General features: G+C 41.8%; 1 protein-coding gene across 1 annotated transcript; it reads left to right on the top strand.

Moving 5' to 3' along the window:
• The first annotated feature begins 741 nt into the window (after window positions 1-741).
• On the top strand, window positions 742-16,843 carry CLN5 (CLN5 lysosomal BMP synthase). Its single transcript, XM_006116443.5, has 4 exons — window positions 742-990; window positions 6,373-6,538; window positions 8,317-8,542; window positions 14,914-16,843. The coding sequence occupies exons 1-4, from the start codon at window positions 875-877 to the stop codon at window positions 15,411-15,413; spliced, it is 1,008 nt and encodes a 335-aa protein (XP_006116505.3). The 5' UTR covers window positions 742-874; the 3' UTR covers window positions 15,414-16,843.
• Window positions 16,844-18,791: the final 1,948 nt, after the last annotated feature.

Here is an 18,791-nt window from a genome sequence, read left to right as displayed (position 1 = left end):
ATGTCCCTAAAGTGTTTCCACCTGCCTCCAATTAAATCGTGTTTTCCTGAAGCACCTAGCAACACCAGACACAGAGCAGGGCCCTATGATGCCAGGAGCTGCCCAGAAAAGTAGCAGAGAAATTGGTCCCCAGCCCTAGAGAGCTCATCATCTACATGCCATGCCACGCTCTACAGGTGGCCTTTGACAGAGTAATAGGGACTGTCGGGTCTTTATCTCATACGACACAAAACAGTTCTCTGGGGCAAAATATGAGCATCCAGCTGCAGCTCATGCTTGTTAAATATGCATTCGCCAGTTTTTCAAGGGGCTTCCAGTTTTCATGCATGGCCCTGATTGTGCAGAGGTTTAGGATTTCAGTAGGACTACACTGTGTTTACAATTAAGTATGTACAGGAAATGTTACAGGATTAGGGCCTATATGTGCAAAACCGGGCCTTTCTCCCAGAAATGAGGGTTTTAAATGTCATTGCTCTTCCCTAGGTACACATTAGATGCAGAGTCAGATTTCACATGCAGTTAGTTAAGGTTCTTTCTAAGGATGATGCATTTCCCTGGCACGCACCACGAGCAAATAGTTGATGACTCTTGCCCTAGCCCCCCTTCACAATCACAGGCCCCCGCCCTGCAGCGAGCGAGCCAGCTACGTATGGGAGACTAGCAGAGGGCGGCAGGCAGCAGCAGCCTGAGGAAGGAAAGGAACGAGAAAACGAAAGGCAGGCAGGAGGCCGTGCAATTCCCCCGCCCTTGCCGGGGCCGAGTCACGGAGCCCATGTGACAGGGGAACTCCAGTCAGCTGCCTCATCCACACCCGGGGTAGCTTTGCTGTCCGGCGACTGGAACAGGGCCTGCTGGAGGGGGGCTGCGCAGAAGGATGAGGGTCGGTTGCCTCCGGGGGCTGCTGTTGCTGCTGTTAGTGGCTGGGATGCCGGTCTCCTTTGCAGGATTCCAGCTGCAGCAGCAGCAGCACAAGTGGCCTGTGCCTTACAGGTGAGTTGGAGCACACACACCTCCACCCACCCTTTCCCACTGGGAGTCTTTTCTAAAAGCTTATTGCAGAAGTGGCTAAGCATAGAGGCAAACCCAAGAGTCGTCTCTGGTCGTCCAAGTAGCTCTTTTTGAAATCAAAGAGCTGATTTGTATCAGTAACTATAGAAAATGTGAAATAAGTTAAGAGTTTCAAAGCCCTACAAAAATTAAGAATGGTCATAGTGGGTCAGGTGGTCCATTTAGCCCACTGTCCTAACAGTGGGTGGTGACAGATTTTTCAGAGGGATTGAACAGACCAGGGTGATTATTGGTGATTCATCCTCTGCTGTCCAGGATCAGCTTCTGACAGTCAGAGATGTAGGAACACCCAGAACATGAGGTAGCATCCCTGGCTATCTTGGGTCTAGCTATTGATGGACCTAACTCTTTTTTTAGTCCAGTTATACTTTTGGCCTTCACAGCTTCCCCTGGTAATAAGGCTGTGTGTTGTGTGAAGAAGTATTTCCTCATGTTTGTTTTAAACCTGCTGACTTTTAATTTTGATCGGTAATACTAGTATTGGAAAAAGTACAGAGAAGAGCAACAAAAATTATTAGGGGTCTGAGCAGCAATTAGAAAGACTAGGACTTTTACCTAGGGATGACTAAAGAGGAATATAATAGAGGTCTATAAAATCATAAATGGTATGAAGAAAATTAAAGGGGAAGTGTTATTTACTCCTTCACCTAATATAAGAACTAGAGGTCACCCAATGAAATTAATAGTATGCAGATTTAACCCTAACAAAAGGAAATACTACACACAATGCTCAAATAACCTGTGGAACTCATTGGCATCAGATGTTGTGAAGGCCAACAGTATAACTGGACTAAAAAAAGAATTGTGGTGGATTGGTCCATCAGCGGTTATTAGCCATGGTGGGTCTAGTGGGGAACATGCTAAATTGAATGTTGATGCATCTGGAGTAAGGGAAGTCGACAGGACCATTTCTCCTGTCAATTTCCTGCAGTGGGGATGGCACCGTAGATTGGCTTAAGGTATATTGACTCCAGCTATGTTATTTATATAGCTGGAATTGTGTACCTTAAGCCGACTTTCCCCCATAATATAGACCTACCCTAATATTGGCTGACAGGATGGATCATCTGAAATTGCACTGTCCTAGTCATTCCCTTTGAAGCATCTGATGTTGGTTGAAGTGGCATAGCGAGCACGGAACAGGGGGCAGTTGCCTCCAGGTGCCACACTAGGGCAAGCACAGGGAGAATAGCGTGAGCAGGTCTGGGACCACCCGGCCCCGCTGCAGCAGCTGCGGCCATCTCAGACCCACCCACGCCATTCTCCCTGCGCTCACCCTAGTTTGGCGCCCGGGGCAGTTGCCTCCTCTGTATCCTCCTCTCTATGCCACTGGCTGGCCATTGGCAGAAGACAGCATAATTGGCTAGATGGATCATTGGTCTGATCCAATATGGCTATACTTATGTACAGCACATTATAAATTCATTCGCCTCTCAACTCTTAAGTATAGAAATTGCAACAACTACTTCCTTTCTTTTGCCTGCAAAAGGTAGATGCTTAAAAAATGCAAAAAAACAGGTGAAGTCTCTGAAAACAGGTCTCAATTTCAGGAAGCTATTGGGCTTAACTTGGTTTGAGTTGGTAAAAAGTTTTATGAAATATTGTGTAACTAATTAAGATGTCTGTGGTTTTTGCTTTTCAAAATTTCAAGTCCAGATTGAGAGAGTGTGTAATGAGTCAAGAGCAAGCCTGAAAACCACAGAGTGCTGAAAGTTGTTGAGGTCACCATTGATTTCTTTTCTTCAATGATTTTCCATCTTGCCCTAAAACTTGGAGTTTCTGTATTAGGAATCCTTAAAACATTTTAATAATTTTTACTAGCTCTAGTACATTAGTAAATTTAGTTTACCAAAGGACTTTTTACGTGAGGCCTCTGTTTTTTTCTAATATCTGTTTTAGTTTGGTATACTCTATTCCCATATTTCATTATTGTACATGAGGTGTTCACAGTGATAAAGGACCTGGCATGCTTTCTATTTAAAACTCAGATTTCTAGAGAAATTATAAATCTGTACTGAAGATTCCCCATTGACTGCAACTTAACCCTTTTTCTTTAAAACATTTTAAAGCTTGGGGCTTATGTCTTTTTTAAATCAAAGTAATTCCTTGTTTGTCAGTGGCATCATATCAAATTCTCAATTTACAGGTAAGAGGATCGGTCCTGTAGACTTGACCTGGAATCTGAAAAGCAAGCTGTCTTTCTAGCTGGTAGATCATGGCCACAAGCAGTAATAAGTGTCCTAATTTTCAGTGATACTTATAATTTAATTCTCATTGTAATAAGCAGGAGCTCCAGGTGCCTGAGGCTTCAGAAAATCAGGTCAAAATATTTTGTAATTGGAACTTAGTTAGTAATTGTTATTGATGCTTCACAAACCAGTATAGAATCCTGCTCACTGTTCTATGGCTGTACGAAATCTTCAGTGCTAGCAGAAGTTAACTATGCATAGATTTTTTTCTTTAATTTAAATTAAAATTAAATATTCAGTGTTACAAAGTAAGAACGTATTACTCTGAATTCAGAGAGAGCTGATCTGTTGAAGGTGATATTTTTTGCTGTTTTGGCTTTGGAGCATTTGCCGCCCTTTTTGGTGAACCAGATATATTAATAATTTTCACACGCATGCTATGCTCTCTCTCGCTCCCTTTCTTTCTCAGACATGTAATCTAATTAACTCTATTAAAGGTAGATACATACGATTCCAGTAGTGCAAACACACACTCTTAAGTTTAATGCCAGGAGTAGTCTCACCGATTTAATTATGTTAAGATATATGCAATCCACAGAACAAATTTTAATCTGGTTGATTATTTTTTTAAATTTTAAATTAACATATACAAAAACCTCAAAGAAATTCAGCAATCAAAATTACTGTGGAAGATAGGGATGTTAGCTACAGGGTAATAGAATAGTTGACTAACCACTCGTTAGTTGACTATTCTGTAGTCCTGGGGGGTGGAGCTGGCAGCCAGTGCAGTCCAGCCCCATTCTCAGGGACCCAAGGCAGCAGCATGGGGTTCCAGGCAGGAGCTGTTCCACAAGAGTATCCAGTTTAAAAAACATCTCCCTGCACAGACCAGCTGCCTGCCGCCCTGCACTGCAGCCTCTGCCTATGGTGGGTCCAGGCTCTCTGTGGGTAGAGGTTCCCCTAGATCCCCCAACCTGTGCTGCTGCTGCCTCTGATAGAGGCAGCAGTGCGAGGGGGAAGGCAGGTGGCACTGCGGAGATGGCTGGGGAGAACCATCTTTTAAGAGGCAGTGGGAGGTGGAGAGGTACAGAGGCAGCGGGGAAGGGACACGAGTAGTCAACTAGATTAACCAATAAGTTTAGGCTTATTGGTTAGACGACTACCCGCTTACATCCCTAGTGGAAGAATATTTAGGACTCCATTCTGTATTTCTTTCCTCTCTTCTATAGTTGGAGCTCTCTTTACTGCACACAAGTAAAATTCTGTCTGTTGGGAAGTCCCAATCCTGCTTCATAGCCTGTACATTTAACAAATAAATGGATTTGTACATGTGTTGAAGGAGGTTTTGTGAGAAGGGATAGTATACTTGTAGAAGTTTTGTTTTACTTATATGAGGAAGAACTTGTGGGAGGGTGTAGAGGGGGGTGAGTGTATGTGTGGGGGAGGCAGTGTGCTTCTTGTATCTTAGGCTGTGTCCAGACTCAGGGGTTTTTTCGAAAAAAGTAGCCTTTTTTCGAAAAAACTTCACCTGCGTCTAGACTGCAGCCGCGTTCTTTCGAAATTAAATTGAAAGAATGCGGCTTTTCTTTCGACGGTGGTAAACCTAATTCCACGAGGAAGAACGCCTTCTTTCGAAAGTGCTCTTTCGAAAGAAGGCGTTCTTGAAAGCAAACAGGCTTTTTAGAAAGAGAGCATCCAGACTTACTGGGTGCTTTCTTTCGAAAAAGCGGCTTGCTTTTTCGAAATTCCGCGTGCAGTCTAGACGCTCTCTTTCGAAAGAGGCTTGCAGTCTAGACATAGCCTAAAAGACTGATTACTGAATGCTAGAAAGGAAACAAAACCCATAGTAACTGATCATTTTCTCCATCCACTAAAGTCTGGTGGCGGATGCAGAATTAGGCCCTCTAATTTCAAATTTGTGAAACAAAGCAAAACCTTATAAAGCATATAGGGGCCTAATCCCCTCATATCTTTAATAAAATAAGCATATTTAATATCTTGCTATTGAAATTGGAGAAAAGAATATTTAAGTTTTGTGCTTTAGATGCTCTAAGGAGGAACAGGATCCAAATGAAATATAGTGAATGATTTAGAATCAAATTTGAAAGTCATTGGAGAACTTTTACAGTAGAGAAATCATGTCCTGCTAGGGGCTGTGCCGTCTGCTCAGTACGCTTGCCTACCTCCCTCTCTTTGGCCACTTTCACTTTGCTGAGAGAACATGTTGATGCTGATGATGTCATTCTGTCGCCTGGCAGGAAAAATGTTTTTTATATAGAGAGAGGAATTGATAGTGTTATCTGAGTAAAGTCTGTGTTTCGCTTTTTGTGAAAACAAGGTATAATTGCTACAATGAGGTATAATGGGAGAGCTGAAAATCTCTGGAAGAAAGGAGCAGATGTCAGATTCTGAGGCTTTCTTTTTACAGTATATGGGGGAAATTGACTGTCACCATTATTCCAGAATAGGTGATGTGGTATACATTAGTATTCCCAAAATAAATCCCTTTTGTCAACACTGTTTCAGAATAAAAGTGATCTCATTTCTCCACTTTGTGAGAAGAGTAATTACTTGGGAGTAGTTATTTTTATTCCAGAAAATCATCTAGAGGGGTGCTATTCTGGAATGGTGATTGCTGAATGGTTATTCCAGAATAGCTATGCTGGTCAACTTCCCTATGTAGAAAAACTCTTTGGACCAAATTTTGGAAAAGATGTTAAACCAACCTCTTCTCTTGTGACCATACAGTAGTGAAAGCAAGTACTTTACAGTGAAATTAACATGGTTTACCACACTTGACATTTAATGTTATTATTTGCACTCACATATTAAAAGTGCCATTTTAAGCTCCTGGCCTGAAAACATGCAGCTGGCTGATTCCATGAACTTATTTGTGTACACGTTTTCAAGAGTGGGGTCTTATCACTTTTAAAGGTATTGCATTCCCATAGGTCCCATTTACTTTACTGGGAGCTCCAGGTACTCAGAACTTCTAAAAATTAGACCATTAGAGGCTATTTTGGAAAGAATCTCTTAAAATAAGTGTCTTTGTGGCATCATGCCTTTCCTCTGAAGCTGAAATGAGAGTTTTCCATGCTGTTGTTTTTAAATGTAGGCGTTTTGATTACCGTCCGAAAACAGATCCCTATTGTCAAGCTCGTTACACTTTCTGTCCTACTGGCGGTCCCATTCCAGTAATGAAGGATGAGGATGTCATTGAAGTCTATCGATTACAGGCTCCAGTGTGGGAATTCAAATACGGGGATCTGCTTGGACATTTGGTAAGGTGATGTTTTTATCTAACAAAAATGTTTAGTTGCAAATCAGTTAAATTCAGCAACAAATGTCAACAATAGGACTTCATCCATTGTAATATTTCAGCATAGTTGTGTGAAGTATTGGAGGCTCTGGGACAGGATAACTCCATTAGTGTGTCAGAAAACAGCTAATCTTGAAACAAGAGTTATGGACGTAATTAGGAAAAAAGCATGACTTGACACTTTTGCCCTTAGATACCAACCATTGGAAATGTATTGTGTGTGCATTTACTTGTATTTATTTGCATTTTTACCTTGATTTTAACATCATTTACAAAGAAAGCGTTGAATTATGACAAAATGTCTGGCTCATGTGTAGGAAAGATCTTGTTAATCTTAAACAACTACAGCTTTTTTTAAAATGAAGGAGGAAGATCTCACAGTAAACAAAGTCTGATTTGAATTAAACTTTGTAAGGACATGGATATCAGTTGTTCTAGAAAATCAGCTGTAGTCTGACCTGTGGACCACTCACTGACAGTGTTGCCAGCTCTTCCAACTTTTATTATAGTTTCACAGTATTTGGGGTTTCTGTTAAAGTAGGCGTTTGGAACCTCCAGCACACCAACTGCGTGCAATTCGTCAGGGTTCCCAGTAGCTTCGGTTTGCTGTTCCTAGCCAATGGGAGCTATGGATAGCAGTGGCTCAGCCGGCATCGCTTCCTGCAGCTCCCATTGGCTGGGAAAGGTAAACCATGACCATTGGGAGCTGTAGGACTCCATGCCTAAAGACTCTCAGGTAAATGAAGGTCTGGCAGCCCGGCCGGTGGCTAACCCTGACAAACTGGCTATGTCTAGACTGGCAAGTTTTTCCGCAAAAGCATGTGCTTTTGCGGAAAAACTTGCCAGCTGTCTACACTGGCTGCTTGAATTTCCGCAAGAACACTGACTTCCTGCTGTCTGAAATCAGTGCTTCTTGCGGAAATACTATGCTGCTCCCGTTTGGGCAAAAGTCCTTTTGCGCAAAGCTTTTGCGCAAAAGGGCCAGTGTAGACAGCTGAGATTTATTTTGCGCAAAAAAGCCCCGATGACGAAAATGGTGATCAGGGCTTTTTTGCTGAAAAGAGCGTCTAGATTGGCACGGACACTTTTCCGCAAAAAGTGCTTTTGCGGAAAAGCGTCCGTGCCAATCTAGACACTCTGTTCCGCAAATGCTTTTAACGGAAAACTTAGAATGCATTTGCGGAAAATTATGCCAGTCTAGATGTAGCCCCTGTGTGTAGCCTGCAGGCCAGAGGTTCCCCACGTGGTCTTAAAGGGTCAGCTCCTGGAGTCATGTGTATGCAACAGTATCTTAGCTGCTTTTTTTTTTTTGTAAGGAAGCTTAAATATGCAGCTCTAGACGGTAAAAAATGAGAAGGGCAAATAAATTGAATCTAACGTTTATGGTTAACAGCATAAATTTTAAGTTAATTCCATGATTTGGGGGTATGACTCGTGATTGTTGTTAGTAACACTGATTTTCATTACTTTGTAAAGGATTGGGTTCCTTTTGTTGATCCCTTTTCCACAGTTTGTGTGTGTGCGCAAAGGTACAAAGGTGCTTGATGACTAACTCATAATTACCATTGCTATGGACTGTAAGTGGAAGTCGATACACCAGTATGATGTAAATATTCGTGTAATTTAGTGTATATATCTAATTACAGCATCCTATTTTCTACGCTACTGTATAGTAGGTAGATAATGCAAAGTGTTGTTGTCACTACAAGATTTTTCTTTGTATTTATGACTTTTCCTCAGAATATAATGCATGATGCTATTGGCTTCAAGAGCTCTTTAACTGGCAAAAACTACACAATGGAATGGTATGAACTCTTTCAGCTTGGGAACTGCACATTTCCACATCTTCGGCCTGACATGGATGCACCATTTTGGTGTAATCAAGGAGCGGCCTGTTTTTATGAAGGAATAGATGATTTACACTGGAAGGAAAATGGGACCTTGGTTCTGGTGACCACTATCTCAGGTAGATTTTGAAATCCTGTGGTAATACTAATAACTTAAGCACAGACAGGCTCAGATTCAGATCAAACAGTATCTTTCCACTATTTTTTTGTGGGTCATTTGCAATGCAGAGTGACTGAAGCTGTAAATCTGAAATTGAAATATTACTCTGGTTTCTTAATATAGCTGGTGATATGGTGATACTGTCCTTTGAAGAACCCATGCTAAAAAGATGCTATTAAGTGAGAATTGCTTACTATGTCACATGAACACTTTTGCTAGAATCATCAAGTCTTTTGATTATAAAAATAGCAAAACCGCTTACATTGAACCATTCTGGCCTCTTTTCATACACTTGTGCTGGAACACAACCTCCTGCTGTGAAGTGGCAGATGAATTTTAAAAGGGAGAAATAGAGAAAATTGGGTTGTGCCCTTGAACCAATAAGTGGGGCATAACAGGAAATGCTCTCAAGAACAGCCACTGTCACTCAATTCTTTTTTTCAACTGTTGTATCATAAAACTGCAAATAATCCCAGCAGCAGTAAAAGGTCTCTCTATCACATATAAGTGGCATGTTGATTATACTTAGTCTTTTTGTATAGCTCACCAAAATAGCTTCTTGTTCAGTTTGCATTGTGGACTCTCCGTGGTTCCTCAATGTGAAACTGAAATGCTAGAATAAAAATAATATTTTCCTTAACAAATACTGAACAAATTGCATGCAAAACTCATACAAAAGTCTGCTGCTTTTTAAATAAAATATATAGAAGTACTCAGTACATTCACCTAGCCTGATAGGATTTTAGCACGCTACAGGCTGCTTTTGTTTATAAGTAGCAAAAATCAGATTAAAACTACAGACTTCTGTGCTTCACATGCTATCGTGAGGTGTTATTCTAAGCGAGTTTCCTTCCATTTTCATCAGCTTGGCATTTCATCCTTTGAGTCTGCAGATTCCATCTGACTGATGCTGCTAAGATATAAAAAGCAGCCCGTATAATGTGACTGAGCCTTAACTAACTAATACATGGACTTCTTCCATATTGATCAACATCCACACTAATTCTTTCAGATCTTTTGGTAGTCTCTAGTATTGCTGATCATAATGTATTTTGACCTTTCCTGTGGGTTCTAGCAGGTGTGGTTAGAATATTACACATGAGGTACTTTTCCTCTTAAGGAGATGCTAAAGTGTAATTTTGGCATGTTGCTTATCTTCCCAAGGGACTTTTGTGAAGGCTAATCATTGACTTCATTCCATTTTCCCTGTTCTCTGGCATATATGTGAATCTCCCTGGGAGAAAGTCAGGTGGCTTGCATTGTAGTGTTGAAGAAGGTTGATGATGCTTATATACCTTTGACCTGGATGTATATAACCATGTGTCTTGTATAACAATTTGTGCATGTACATTTTAAGTATGCATAGGAATTACCAAACAGGATCAGATTCATGATCCATCTGTTTCAGTTCCCTATCTCTGTCATCAGCAACAGGTGCTTCAGAACCAGCTGCAAAAAAAACCCCTACAATAGGCAGAAACCCCCACCCCTAACCCCCACACACACATCACTCCACCCCTGCCCCATGATGGCCTTAAGTCCTGGAGCATGAGATTTTATATCCCTTCCAAAAATATTCCTTTATCCCTATATCCCTTCAGTTTAGCACTGATTGTTATAACACTAGATACTCTTGTTATCTATATACAGATATGGTGCCATTTATTTAGCCTGGTCTGCCAAAGTCCACTCTGGATGTGACTAACCTGAATAACTCTATAACATCTCCAAATTTTGTTACTTTACTACTTGCATCCTTTCCAGATTGTTAATGCATTAAACACCACTGGACCTCGCACAGATCTTTGAGGAACTTCACTGTTAACTTTCTGCCATGATGAAAATTGACCATTTATTTCTATTTGTTTCTGTTTCCTAATCAGTTTTGATCTGTGACACTAAATTGCTTTTCACCCCAAGGCTAATTAGCTTCTTATTAGAGACCTTGTTGAAGGGCTTTTGAAAGTCAATAAGTTGTGCTACTTTATTGACCTACTCAGAGAAGTTTAAGTGATTATTGAGACAACTTTCCTCAGTAGAAACCTTGTGATTCGGCCTCCTCATATCATGATCTTCTAGGTGTTTTATTATTTGGTTTTAATTATTGTTTCAGTCAAGTAGAGCTATTAGGTTTACTGGTGTGTAATTCCCTGGTTCAGCCTTGAAGCCTTTTTAAAACATAGCTATCACCTTTTTGTCCTACAGTATAGTAGCTGTTTCTAATGACTGTGTGTTTTTCATTGCCACTGTGCCACTTCATATTTAAGTTTCTTTAGCTCTCTTGGATGTACACTGGGCCTGGTGACTGGGTTGCTTTTAAATGATCAGTTTGCTCCATTACCTTGTCTTCTGACACCTCAATGTCTAGTAGTATCTCATGTGTACTACCAGAAAAGAGCAGATCTGAGATAACTATCTCCCTGGTATCCTCTATGGCAGGGGTGGGCCAAAAGGGTCTCCATGGGCTGGATCTGGCCTGCCAAGTGGCCAATCTGGGCCCTAGGGACGGGGGAGCGTGTTGTGCTTAGAATCAACCCTCGCAGTTGACTCTAAGCATCGTGTGCCAGAGGGCAGGGAGAGAGAGACTTCGCGCTCTCCCCATCCCCAGACAGTGAGGGCCTGGGGAGGGGGGAAGTGTACCATGTCTCCTCCCACCCTGCAAGGAGCATGCAGTGCAACTATGCACACTTCCCTCGCTCCCAAGCCCTGATTGGCCTGGGGCAGGAGGACTGCACAAAAGTCTCCTCCCGCCCTAAAAGGAGTTTGGCACAGAGTCAACTGCCAGTTGCTGCTCAGCTGGCAAGTGACTCTAAGCAGGGCACTCCCTTGCAGTGCAGGGGCAGAATTCGTGTGCTCCCCCAGGCCCTGATTGACTTGGGGGAAGCAGGGAAGCATGCAGAGTCTCTTACCACCGCCAGGGGCAGGGGCACGGGCACTTTGAGGGAACAGCCAATTGTTCAGAAGAGCTGGCAGTTCTTTTTGTGGGCAGGGGTGGGGGCAAAAACTTCAACCACTCCCCCAACCACAGGTCAGTCAGGGTCTGTGGGCGAGAAAACACAGAAGTGTCCTGGTCTCACCCCTTCTGCCTGAGGCCCCGCCCCTTTCAGAGTGGCCTGGGGCCACTTCAAAAATTTCTGAAATGGCACCCAGTCAAAAATTATTACTCACCCCTGCTCTATGGTTATGGCCATGGCCGAGGCAAAGGAATCTTTGTTCTTTTAGCAGTGCTCTTATTTGCAGTTCACCAGTTCTTTTGCAGGCTTCCAACTTTAACAGACTTCCAAAATGTAATACTTTATTTTTATACTTTTAATGGGTTGCTTTTCAAAATCCATGCTAGTCCCCACCCAATTTCCATTTTACATTTTTTTGGGGGGTAATATATGTGTGATTTTTGGCTCCATTGGGAGATTTCAATATCTGGAAAGATCTGTTTGGCTCAAATAACCTCTCTAACTTAGCCATTTTGGTTGCCTTTTTTATTTTTCTTGTTCCCTTTTTTTGTTTAGAGATATACATGCCTTCTGAGACTCATTACTACTTAGAGGGTTAGCTACTGTTAATCTTTAAGCCACATAAGTTTACTAAATAAATGTCAGAATAGTTGCACATAGAAGAACTAGCCATTCCAAGAAAGTCATTTACAATGTCAAGAAATTGGTCCACTAAACTTCTGCACAATACTAGGCTGATGTGTTAGTATTTAATCCTCACCCTGCACTAGTATAAAATACAGATAGCAGCATAGGCAGTTCCAAAAAATTCAACCCATTATAAAAAAAGAATAGGGTTGTTGTTATTCTGTGTATGGCAGTCTAGCCACGGAGCCCCATTTATGGCCCAGGAAGGACCCCATTATATTAGGTGCTGTACAAAAAGCAAAAAGGCGGTTCCTGCCTGAAAGAGCTTCTAGTCTAAGTACAAACAGGAGAAAACAGGTGAATACAGACAGATGGGGGAGTGCAAGGAAACAATGAGCCAATATTGGTCAGCATGATGGGCAGTGGGCTCAGCAAACTGTCATCAAGTTTTTTGTAAGTTTTGGGGCAAAGGAGTTTTTTTTTTAAAGAGGGGATTGATGGAGAACAATAAAGTGGTTTTGCTGATGAGTATGGGAAGCCACAGTGAGGGGCAGTATGGAAGGAAGCACAGGTGCTTATTTGAAAATGTAATAAGTGAGTGATGGATGCTGGCATTATGGGCCAATCAGGCTAGTCAATGAGAGATAAAGTAGGGATAGGCAGTTAAAGGCTTTAAAAGTGAAGATAAGCAGCTTATATTTGATGCAGTAGAGAAAGGAAAGGCAGCAGAGGATGGAAGGGAGAAGTAATATGGTCAAAGCAACAGGCTAGAAAAAGGATCTTTGCAAAAGCATTCTAAATGGATATAGAAGGGCAAGACTGCAGTGCTGGTCAATTTAGCATGGTAGTGAAGACAAGTCCTTAGAGTTCTGTAAGCACATGTCATTTTGATTAGAATGATCTAAAATTAATGTGGCACACATTAAATAGATTAAAAATTGTCTGATACATTTTGAACTGTAATTGCAAATAGGGAATCATTGTGGCTGTGTTTCCAGTGGGGTCCCACAGGCATAGGTTCATGACCCTGCGATATTGAATATTTTAATCAATGACCTGGAAAAAAACCATAAAATTATCCCTGATGAAGTTTGTAGATAACACAAAAATAGGAGGATTGATAAATAATGAAGAAAGGTCATTGAGTCAGAGTGATTTGATTTGTTCAGTGAAGTGTGTGCAAGCCAACAATATATGTTTTAATGCAGCTAAACGGAACAAGAAAAACAAACAATAAAGAATGCAGGCCATACTTGCGAGACAGGGGACTCTTTTCTGGGAAGTAGAGACACTGAAAAAAATGTTGAGGTTATGTCGTGTGGAGTGGAAGAAATCAGGGAAATACAGAGAGCTTAAGTAGTTGCAAGAGTCTATTTTATTGCATAACAGAACTAACTAGCACAAGCCCAAACCAGCTAGGCTGACCCTAGTGACCTAACTCAGTTACTATAACAAGATTTATATCTACAGCCCAATACATAACAGAGATCATGGCAGATCAACAGCTGAATATGAGCTTCCAGTGTGATGCTGTAACCAAAGGAACAGAGTGGAACCTCTGTTTTATCACCCTGTATTTTACCTCTGCCTATAAACCGGTATTTTAGCCCTGTATTTGGCACTGGTGTGACTACTACTGCAATATTGTCTTCAGTTCTGCCACCCACACTTCAAGAAAGATATTGACAAATTGGAGAGCATTCAGAGAAGAGCCACGAGAATGATTAAAGGAATAGAAAATGTGCCTAATAGTAATAGACCTAAAAAGGTCACTCTATTTAGCTTACCAAAGAGAAGTTCAAGGGACGACATGAATACAGTCTTTAAATATCTACATGGGGGATAAACGTTTACTTATGGGCTAGCAGAATGGTATGACATGATCCAAGGCTGTGAGTTGAAGCTAGACAAGTTCAGACTGGAAATAAGGTGTGAATTTTTAACAGCAAGGGTAATTAATAAGGCTAAGATATTGTCATAGATACTTTTAGTAAAAGTCATGGACAGGTCATGGGCAATAAAAAAAATTCACAGAAGCGTGTGACACACCCTTTTTTCTAAAATATCTTTTTCTAAAAATATCCATGATAAATGGGAAGAGGCTGGGCAGCTGTAGGGTGGTTAAAAGCTCTGGCTCTAATGTCCCCTTGTCATCTTCCCCATGGTGAAGAACACCATTACCACCGTGACCAAGGAGCTGTGAGGATCCCCTGACTGCAGCTGTGTTAGCCAAGGACCTGTGGAGGGTCCCCTGGCCCTTCTGCAGCGGATAGCTACCCGTAGGGACCCTCTGCTCTACCATAGTGACTTGACTGGAGAGTTGTGGCTTGGTGCTTGTTGCTTCAAGTGGCAGGGTACCTCTCAGCTCCCTGCCACTGTGGGAGGTGGTGGGACTCTGAAGTTCCTAGTAACCAGGGCTGAAGTCACAGGGGTCTTTGGAAGTCATGGATTCTGTGACTTCTGAATCCTTCATGACAAAAATCACAGCCATAGCAAATTAACCATTGGAACAATTTACCAAGCGTCATGGTGGATTCTTCAGCACTATTTTAAAATGATATTAGGATGTTTTCCCAAAAGGCGTGCTCATTGTGAATCATTTTGAGGAAGTTCTATGGCCTGTGTAATACAGAAGGCCAAACAAACTGATCACAATTGTTTCTTCTGGCATTGTAATCTATGAATTGTATGCATCTGTCAGTATTTTTTCCTTAACACTTATGGTATATTCTATTTTTATTTCTTACAGGAACAATATTTAATCAAATGGCAAAATGGGTAAAATATGACAACGAAACTGGCATATACTATGAGACCTGGACAGTTCAGTCAAGTCCGGACAAGCATGCAGTAGTGTGGTTTGAAGCCTATGAATGCTCAAAATTTATATTAAGGACATACCAGAAGTTGGCAGACTTAGGGGCTGTATTTAGTAAAATACAAACAAATTACACCAGCATTATTTTGTTTAGTGGAGAACCTATTTATTTGGGGAATGAAACAAATATTTTTGGACCTCCAGGAAACAAGACAGTGGCTGCAGCTGTAAGAGCTTTCTTCTCTCCATTCAAGCCTCCTCAGTCTATTAAAGAGTTCTTCTTTAATGTCTTAAAAATAGTAGATCAAGTGGTCTTGAACCACCAGTTTTACCTCTTTTACAACTTAGAATACTGGCTTTTACCTATGAAGTTCCCTTACATCAAAATAACTTACGAAGAGATCCCTTTACCTAATATAGACAATACATAGGTTAGTTTGTAATTATTACGTTAGTATAAAAAATGTCCTCTCTCCAATGTGTCCCTAAGGATGCTCATGTTATACTGGTAAGATTATTGCAGATCTGGCAGCTGCATTATACTGTGTTTGCAGTGGGAAAGCTTTTTTGGCTGTAGGTTGTATGGATATACACTGACTGTTTTGTCCTGCCTTTGGCGAAGATAGAGACCCCTTTCTTAATAGCTGCATTACAGCCCCAGAATTTTCTAGGGGTTTGGACCCATCATTGGTTACAATGTTGCCAATCTTTACCTGCTTCTTCTTAAAGAAGCGAGTCTTCAAGAGCTAGTTATCAGTAGATACAGGGGCTTGCTAGCTTGACTCCATCATACCTGTTGGAACACTATACATTTCATATTTGAAAGGATGGAACTGGGACCAGTTGGTCTGAAAGATATGGGAATGAGTTGAGAACTGTTGGTAGATTTTATCTGTCATGCTGATGACTCCTTTGTGATGGTTATGTTTGCTTTGTCTTTGGATAGTCTGACAGCCTAACTAGAATTGCTAAAGAAAGTATAGATAAGGCTGGCTCCCCTTCAGCTCCAACATAAGTCTTTTACACAAATGAAAGGAGGATTGGAACTGACTAGCTAAAACCAATCATGATAGGGCTCATATGCTGGATGGAGTCAGGAGAGTCCGTAGCCCGACCACTTTTGGCAAGGCCACATGAGAGTGGCCAGGTCACAACTCTACACACACATTTGGCCCAGCTTCCCCTCTGTCATCATGGAAAGGAGGCACTGGACCTTATCTAAATGGCAGTCACCTTACACACAAATTCTCAATTTACTCAGATTGGACTGGTGAGTATAACGCAGGGCTACTCAACACATGGCCCATGGGCTGCATGCAGCCCACAGCTCATTTGTTTGTAGCCTGCAGGTGGGAGCCAAAACAAAAAAGTCAATATAATGGTCTTCTATTAATATGCACTTTAGTAGTTAAATTCCTGGACTGTCATTGCTCATTAAAAGTGCTGTCATATGGGTGGAAATCAGGTAAATGCATTTTAATATCAGCAGAACTGACTTAAATGGAGCCTGTGTGTTGTGTAGTCTTGCCTTAATCTTTGTATTCATGCCTGTCAGTGTGAAAAGTTATTTGCATATATATTTGAATGTATATGCAATCATACAAGTTGGGGCCTTAGGCATGTACCGTTAAGTATCATTGTAGCCACCCAGGCTTTCAGAATAATTATGAATGGCATATTTAGTTACCAGTAGGTTTTCTTTCAGTACTATTTTACTAATGCAGTGTCTGTCAGTCAAATTTCATTGCAATATTATCTCTAAAATTTGAACATCTTGCACTGTTTTGTTTCTGAATTTTGTAATAACAGTACATTTTATATTTTCCTTTTACCAAATAAAATCAAAAGTATTAAAAGCTTAGCATTGCAGTTATAAATCAGTACAATGCTGCTTTAGAATATTGTCAAAAATAATTATGAATGGCATATTTAGTTACCAGTAGGTTTTATTTCAGTACTGTTTTACTTCATTTTTTAGCTATTTTCTTTGCAAGTTTTTTACATCATTTTGATCTCAAATAATCCAGTGATTTCTTCTTCAGTGGTATAAGGGATCATGGGCCAACGTTGAAAGCCCGAAACTGTTTGATCTGCGATTTACTTGTCAGAAAAGAGGCTGTCTACAGTATCCCACTCCATCTACATCCATTATCAGTACGTAGTGTAGTTAAGACACAGGATAGATGGAAAACAAGATCTTTATTGGGGATAACACAAACAACTAACTTGGTCTCCCTGCAACATAACAATAATGGCTTGGATGTTAGCACAGACGCATCATAGGGGATGAACCTCAGGGCCCAAACTCTCTCAATGGGGAACCAATATAACAGAGAAGACCTATACCTTGTCCAGTAGATGCTGTGATGACATAGGTAGGAACATCAGGAGCTGGATTCCTGGAACCCCCAGGCAGGTAAGTGGACTTCCCTTGGTCCTACATCTTCTGTCTTCTATTCTTGACTCTGTCCTGTGTGTTTAATGTGGACACTACCTAACTGCTGTGGTGAATGAAGGTAAGTTTAAAGGGTCCTTACTAGATGTTATCTCCTCAGGCTCTATTTATGAGCAAGACTGGTTCTCCGAGGAAGCGTCTCTGTGCCTCACTGGGATGACCTGCTTGTGCAGCATTCAGAAACACAGACATTGTCAGTGACAGAAATTCCCCTTTATCAACATTTATCAAACTGTGGGTCGCGACCCCCCGGGGGGGGGGGGTTGCAACCAACTTACGGGGGGGGAGGGGAAGGGAGTCACAGCTGGATCCATTTTTTTTCTTTAAAAAAATTTGTCTCCCCACGGCTCTGGCCGGTTTTGAAAAAAAACACCCACATGAAATACCGGACAGAAGCCCAGTGGGGACAATTTCCCCTGCTGCATCTGGCAGGGGATTGAGGAGCGCTACAGAGTCTAGTGAAGGGGAGGTAGGAAGGGGCAGTTGCTGGGTGCCAGAGCTGCTCTGGCCAATATGAGCAGCAGAGACTGTCATCTGGCCACGTGATGCCTCCCCTGCACGCTGTGAGCTGAGGCAGCCAGCCAGGCTTCAGGAGCAGCTACTTTCAAAGTAAGAGTTTCCTCCATGCCTGGCTCGGGCAGCGGGGCGGGGAGATTAAGTTGGAGCAGGCTCCTGGATGCTCGCACAGCTTCCCTCCCCTGCACCAATTACCATGCTGTCCCCTAAAATTCAGTGTATTTTACATTGCAGAATCCCTAACAAATTAAAAGCATCAATCAGTGAAAAGCATTACAGAACTTGTCAAATGAAAAATAGATACTGATAGCTAGAATTTTTGGCCCATAGGAGGAGGTTTTCAGGGGGCAGAGGAGGCACAGACTTCATGCACTTCCTCCCAGGCCAATCAGAGTCTGGGCAGGAAAGTGCAGAAGCATCCTGGCCCCACCCTTTCTATCAGAGGTCCCCCCATTGGGGCAACCCATGGCCACTTCAAAAATATCTGAAGTGCCCCCACACGTAAAATTATTGCCGACCCCTACTTTAGATAGCCGGTTAAGAATGGCCTATGCAAGGCAATAAGCCTTAGGAGAAGCTTCTCACACCAGGTGAGCCTTCCTGAGAACTCCAGACAGCCTCTGAGTAGTTACTGGGACTCTATAAAGAGATGGGACAAGGCCACATGATTCTGAATTCCATCATGGAATGTAAGTATTTTTCCACAAACCAGACTGGAAAACAACAAAGGACGCCTGCCCTGTGCCAACACTATATAAAGCAGAATGACATCTGTTGTTCTTTACACATAAGATGGCTCCTGAAAAGACTCGAACAAATCTGAGAGGCAGCAGTGTTA

This window comes from Pelodiscus sinensis, chromosome 1 (assembly GCF_052426305.1).
Source record: "Pelodiscus sinensis isolate ZL-2025 chromosome 1, ASM5242630v1, whole genome shotgun sequence".
NCBI classification, from domain to species: Eukaryota; Metazoa; Chordata; order Testudines; family Trionychidae; genus Pelodiscus; species Pelodiscus sinensis.
The sequence above is the reverse complement of the archived record's forward strand: the minus strand, read 5'-3'. Positions and strand labels throughout refer to the sequence as shown.

Bases quoted from the DNA above. Each gene is read 5' to 3' on its own strand.
- CLN5 (XM_006116443.5), top strand. From the start codon at position 875: ATGAGGGTCGGTTGCCTCCGGGGGCTGCTGTTGCTGCTGTTAGTGGCT. The intron at 991-6,372 runs GTGAGTTGGAGC...TTTTAAATGTAG, and splicing joins AAGTGGCCTGTGCCTTACAG to GCGTTTTGATTACCGTCCGA. The intron at 6,539-8,316 runs GTAAGGTGATGT...ACTTTTCCTCAG, and splicing joins GGGATCTGCTTGGACATTTG to AATATAATGCATGATGCTAT.